The sequence below is a fragment of the Terrapene carolina genome, unplaced genomic scaffold (genome assembly GCF_002925995.2).
Source record: "Terrapene carolina triunguis isolate 2854851 unplaced genomic scaffold, T_m_triunguis-2.0 Scaffold374, whole genome shotgun sequence".
In the NCBI taxonomy this organism is placed as follows: domain Eukaryota; kingdom Metazoa; phylum Chordata; order Testudines; family Emydidae; genus Terrapene; species Terrapene triunguis.
The window spans coordinates 17,444,171-17,450,170 of NW_020664725.1; the positions used below are offsets into that span (position 1 = coordinate 17,444,171).

Here is a 6,000-nt window from a genome sequence, read left to right on the forward strand (position 1 = left end):
TGTGCCGGGCTCCTGGATGTGCTATCACAGGGGCCTACAACCTCCACTGAATTGGCAGGTTCCCTAGGAGAACAGCAATCAGAACATGCAAGGAAAAGTGTCCCCCAGGCAGACGAGGCTGGTGACTGCACTAGGACTCTCCTGCTTGGCTAATATCCTGAGTCCTGGCCCTTGGGAAGTGCACCCACTGGGGTAACCTCCCCAAGCAGACATCCTGCCCTTGCTACTCAAGGAACCTCGTGGCACGCTCTGTGCTCTGGCTGTGGAAGCAGCACAGAGTGGGGATCCTCATTTAGCAGGAACGTTCTCCCAGCTGCTATGTATCTACGGATTTATTTATGGGTCAGGAGTCTAAAGAGGGTTCCAATTCCAGGCAGAAAGCGTCTACCAGCTAACCACCACTCGCACGCGTACCTGGGCTTTTGGTTGAAGCTGCATCTGCACCTCCGGCCTGGAAGAGTAAGAAAATATCGTGAGCGTATGAGAGAAACCCTCCCTTTGGAATAGGTTGTAGCCATTCACCCCCAGAGCACCAGCGGTGCTTCCCCAAGAACTTCACTACCCCGGAGCGTCCGAGTCCCCTGGCAGTGGGTCCATGGTTCGCAGAGCTGCGTTTACAGGGACGCTATGGATCTGCAGGATTCCCAGCAGCCTTACAGCATTTCACGCAGCGATGAATGACAGGGCAGGGGGACGCCGCAGAGCTCTTTCGCGTGAGGGAACGGACACAGCCACGCCACAGGTTAGAAAGTCACCTCCTGCGCTGTCTGAAATAGCACTCAAAATAAACGTTGAGGCGTCTGAGTGTGCAGAATCCCACTGGGGAAGGGAGTGGGGGGATAGGGGAAGAGTGTAGCCCCGGCAGTGCTTTGAGAGGGGTACAAGGGCCCTTCAGCAGAAACGGGGCCCTCAAAGAGTGTTGATTTTCCCATTTACACTAAGGTCCGTCTACACTGCAGCTGGCAGGGCTATTTCCAGCTCGGAGAGATGGAAAGCAGCAGTGTAGCTGCTGCAGCACGGGCTGTGGCATAGACTAGCCACTGGAGCACAGTCCTGAGATCCTAGGTACGTCCCTGGGCAGCCAGTTCGTAGCCATGAGGTTCTTTATGCTATCTCACTGGGCCGCTGACTCAGCCCTCGCCAACTTACTGAGTATAAGGAGAATTCCAACAGAAAACAAGACCACGGCGAACACCAAACCGCCGATCCTCAAACTCTGGTAATCTAGGGGGGAAAAGGCAAGGGAAGTTTTCATTTCCAAGTGGGCTGCAGTGTTCAGACAAACGTGGTCAAGTCGTGCACACACACACACACACACACACACTTCTTTTAGCACTACTAGGGTATATACTGTGCACACTCATCCATATGCATACCACTAAGGACTCTGATGCTCACCATAGTTGAAAGGATCTTTTTCCTTCTCTTGATTGGCTGCTGGAAACAAAACAGACAAAAAGTTTGTGAATATGAGCATTGTGATTACAAGCACTGTGCCAAATCCCTCTGGGCATGCGAGGCTTAACTTGCATTGAATTACTACTTGTGTTATTGTACTGCTGAGAACTCTCCATCAGGGATTAGGGCCCCATTGTGCAGGGTGCTGGACAAACACACAAGGATTTGGTCCCTGCCCTGGAGAGCTACAAGCTAAGTGTAAGGCGAGAGACTTGTCTGCATGTGTCCAGGCGGGACCCTAAAATCTAGGCTGGGAATGTATGCGAATAAGAGGGTCCAAGATTGGGATGAGTTGCTACTATATTTGCTGTTTGCTTACAGGGAGGTACCCCAAGAATCAACTGGGTTCTCCTCTTTTGATCACCTATAGAGAAGGAATGTGAGGGGACCCCTAGATCTCATCACAGATGCCTGGGAAGGGGACATGGAGGCAGAAGGAGAGCCAGTAGCTGAATACGTGCAAAGATTCAGAAAAAGAGTTAAAAGACACGATGGGTCTAACCTCACTGATGGTCAGGCCAAACAAACGGCAGGGTATGATAAACATACTTGGAAACACTCTTTTGAAATAGGAGACTGGGTGTTAGTCCTAAGCCCAGCAAAAAAATACAAAATGCAAAAAAATTGGGCAGGACCTTTTGAGGTGACAGAAGTGAATGAAGATACAGACCATGGGAAAAAGCCTCATGGGAATTCTGTCCCACAGCTGGTGCATGTAAACAGACTTACAGCCTATCCCAGATGGGAAGCCATGGTAAACATGATCTGCTGTGCAGAAGGGGAAACTGAGGCACACACCACCTCATTGATTTGATGGCTGAATGCCAAACTGACTTGGTCTCTGGAAAGCAATGATATCTGCAATGCGTTAACACCAGCTGAAAAGGCAGAGGTGTTGTCTGTGTTGCAAAAGCACAAAGAAGTGTTTTCTAGCAAGCCAGGGAAGGCACACTTGCTCACCCACAAAATCGTCACAGAAGGACCAAAGCAGACCCTGCAGGGCCCGTGGCAAGGTGCAAGAGCAGAAACACAGAGTATGTTATACCTGGGAGTAATTAAAGAGTCTGACAGTTCTTGGCATCACCTGTGGTCTTGGGCCCTACGAAAGACAACACTGTAAGGTTTTGCGCTGATTACAGAACACTCAGTGCTGTCACAATACCAGGTGCTTATCCTATGCCTAGAACTGAGGATATGCTGGGTATCTTAAGCAAAGCTAAATATCTCAGCTCTTTTGATTTGGTTAACAGAAACTGGCAGATTCCTTTAGATGAGGATGCACAGAAAAAAATCTGCTTTCATCACTGATATGGGTCTCTATGGATTCACAACATTAGCATTTGGGTTACTTAATGCAGGAGCCACCTTTCAGAGGCTGGTCAACCAAGTGTTAAACAGTTTGCAGGACTTTGCAAGAGCCTGTGTTGATGGTACAGCAGTGTTTAGCAACACTTGGGCTGATCACAAAACACACCTAACTGCAGAAGCCTCTAGGTGTAAAACTTGACCAGCCGGAATTCCTTATTTGGGACACTGGGTAGGGGAGATCAAATATCCCCAGATCCCTTCAAAGTTGAAGCCATAGTGAATGGGCCTGTGCCTCAAACGAAGAAGCAGGTCCAATCTTTCATAGATCTGGTGTTATAAGCTGTGACAGAGGGTTTGTGTGTGGGTTCAGTGACCTCATGTCTGCAATGACAAATCCACGTGAAAAGACAAAGCCTAATGAAGCTGTATGCACAAAGGCATGTCAAGAGTAGTTTGATAAGGTGAAGAAAATCTTGTCTGAAAAGCCTGTTTTAGCTAGCCCAGATTTTGACAACATGTTTGAACTGTGCACAGATGCATCAGACACTGGTTTAGGGGCTGTATTAAGGCAGTCTGGGAAGAACGAAAAACACCCCATTGCTTTCTTAAGCAAGAAATTGACACCCACTGCACAAAATTATTCTGTCATAGAGAAAGAATGTTATGCCATTGTGTGGGCAGTAAAGCAGTTACAGCCCTATCTTGTCAAAGAAAGTTCAGGGTATTAACAGATCATTCTCCATTCATCTGGCTGCACAAAACTAAAGCCTCAAACTCCAAGCTTCTGCGTTGGAGTCTTACACTATGTGAATTTGATATGGAAATTGTGCATATCAAGGGAAAAGAAAACATGGTGGCAGATGCCCTGTCCAGGAGAGAGGGCCCCGACCTGTTGCCTCTAGGTCAGCCAGTGGCTCCCCTGCTGTAGCTTTCTCTGGGGGGAGGTGTGACAGAATGCACCCCTGTATTCACACCCTAGACACACTGTAATAATCGGTGTACAAGGCATGCCTTCTGAGGGATCATTTGAAAATGCATAACTTGCTGATCGGTAATATCATGGCAAAATGTATGGAGCAATGTCATGTGTGAAGCCATGAACATAAGCTAAAGCCATGACTGAAGCGTGTTTCCCAGATAAGTCTGGGGAGGGGCTAAACCAGTTTCTCAAAGACAAAGGGAAATTGGACACCGCAGCCAGGTGTCAACAAAGCGAATGGGCCATCCCCTATCAAGCAGTCCTTCTTTGGCAAGAAAGGGGGGCAGAGAGGTGGCGGCTTGGCTTAGCTGTGCCAAGTGGATACTCACCATTTTCAGGAGTGTTTGTACCCCGTGTGGCTTGCCACTGCCCATGCTCCCATGGGGACAGTCACACGACTCTATATTGGTGCTAGTTCTCATCGAGCTGCTGCGAGCGAGCTGGGGAAGTACACCCCAAGCTCCCAGTGCAGATGTGGCCACAGTCAGACGCCCTGAGGCCAATTGCTCACATGCAAGGCAGCGTGAGTGGGTGCAGGCAGAAGGTGGAGGAAGCTGTAGGGTGAAGCAGGGTGGATACAGACAGGTTCTCATGGCCTCTTGTTAGGTGCTTTTCTCAGAGCCTGAGTTACCCGAGCTTATGGCCCCATGTTCCCAATCAGACTGTGTAGGGCTAGCCAAGCAGATGTCCCCGAAGCTGGACCAGTGCCCTCCCCTAGCAGCTCCCCTGATGTTTGTTTGCTGTGAGTTATATTTTCCCAGCAAGAAAAGGCTATTTAAAAGTCCTGATGCTTCCTCCACCCATCAGTTGTGCCAGCTCCAAGCCCAGGGGGTACGCAGGCCCGCACCCCGATCTGGATACACAACTCTGCTTTATCTGCCTGGGTCCCACAGGCCCATTGGCTGTACCCCTTCCCCCTTCAGAGCGCAAGGTGTGCGAGGCTTGATACCTACCGTCCGCCACGACCACAGGCACCAGCAGAGAGCACAGAAAGATCAGCGCTGTTTCCATGGCCACTAGAACAGAGAGGAGGACGGGGGTTACTCTTCGCACTAGGCAGCAAGGACAAAAGCAGCAGAGCAATGGAGCGGGGGAGGGAGCAAGGGGGACCCCTTGGGTGCGTCAGATTCACTCCAGCAGATAAGCCTGGACCAGGACACTGGATCCAACAGCTCTGGAACTTCAGAGAAGTTCAAAACCAGAATCCAACCCCACCGCTTGGGTTCCCCTCTAGTTCAGCCCATCGAGCGCCACATCCTGGCTCCAGCAGCAGCCCGCGCTTGATGCTGCACAGGGAGGGCAGTGCACCAGGCTAACTGTGCAATCCTGTCTGTGTGGAGGAACTACTCCTTCCTGACCCCTGCAGGGAACCAGCTTGCACCCTGAAGCCTGACAACTAATTACCCTCAACTACTAATCGTTTACCTCATAAAATTATTCAACCTCTTTTAAAGCCCAGCTGCAGCGTTACACTCCCTGCAGGCCGGCTGCGGGGCACCATCAGCTTTCCCAAAGAACTGGAAGGCCGGCATCATGCGTGCTGTTAAAGGTGTAAGTGTTGGGCCTGGTGGATGAGTAACCTGGTACTTGGCCCCTTGTTCTCCAGACTGGCAGGAGCTGGGAGCCCGTTTGGGCATGGCAGGGAGGTGACTTTGGCTTCCAATACCCCTTAGGCGGGAACTGAAGGAGCCGCACTCAGATGGACTCCCAGCTCGGACGCATGGTGGCCAGAGCATGGTCCCCTTTGAGGATCAGGGCTGGGGCAGCAGGCACCAGGGACCGATGGAGGAAAGTTGTTGCCCTCATGCTGTACATCATCAAACACAAGACCCCATTACGCCCAGCCTGAGCCCTCCCCCACCCCCTGTTACTGGGCTCCGCACCCTTTTCTGCATGCACTGGAGCCAGTTTCTACTTCGGCAGTGAGCTAGACTCCGGCCTGCACAGACTAGCTACAAACAGGCAGAGGGGCCTGCTCTGCAGAGGCACCTCCACCCCGAGCCCTATGGCTGTGGGGCTCAGCCCGGCTAAGGTCCCTGGGCCCTTGGCACCTTCGCTGTGTTCCTGGCTTGGCTGCATTAAGTGGAGTGAGCAGCCTGCCGCAGGTCGGGTGTGGGGGGGAGGGTTACAGGTTGTGAGGGCCATTGCTGCTCCAAGGTCACATCACTCCCTGGGGGCCTTGCTGGCTCCCACCTCTGCTCTCACCATCGCTGCCAAGGTCAGCGCTGTGCTCATTGCCAGAGCATGTTTTAATG

At 51.5% G+C, this 6,000-nt stretch overlaps 1 protein-coding gene across 1 annotated transcript in view; it reads right to left on the reverse strand.

Annotated features, from left to right (window-relative positions):
- The window catches only part of LOC112111709 (FXYD domain-containing ion transport regulator 6-like), a 51,051-nt gene that overhangs the window by 21,098 nt on the left and 23,953 nt on the right, over nucleotides 1-6,000 (reverse strand). The window contains exons 2-5 of the mRNA XM_026657891.2: nucleotides 4,699-4,761; nucleotides 1,399-1,437; nucleotides 1,150-1,224; nucleotides 415-451 (exon numbers count right to left, since the gene is read on the reverse strand). Of these exons, the coding sequence (XP_026513676.1) occupies nucleotides 415-451; nucleotides 1,150-1,224; nucleotides 1,399-1,437; nucleotides 4,699-4,761 (214 nt within the window). The remainder of the gene's footprint in view (nucleotides 1-414; nucleotides 452-1,149; nucleotides 1,225-1,398; nucleotides 1,438-4,698; nucleotides 4,762-6,000) is intronic.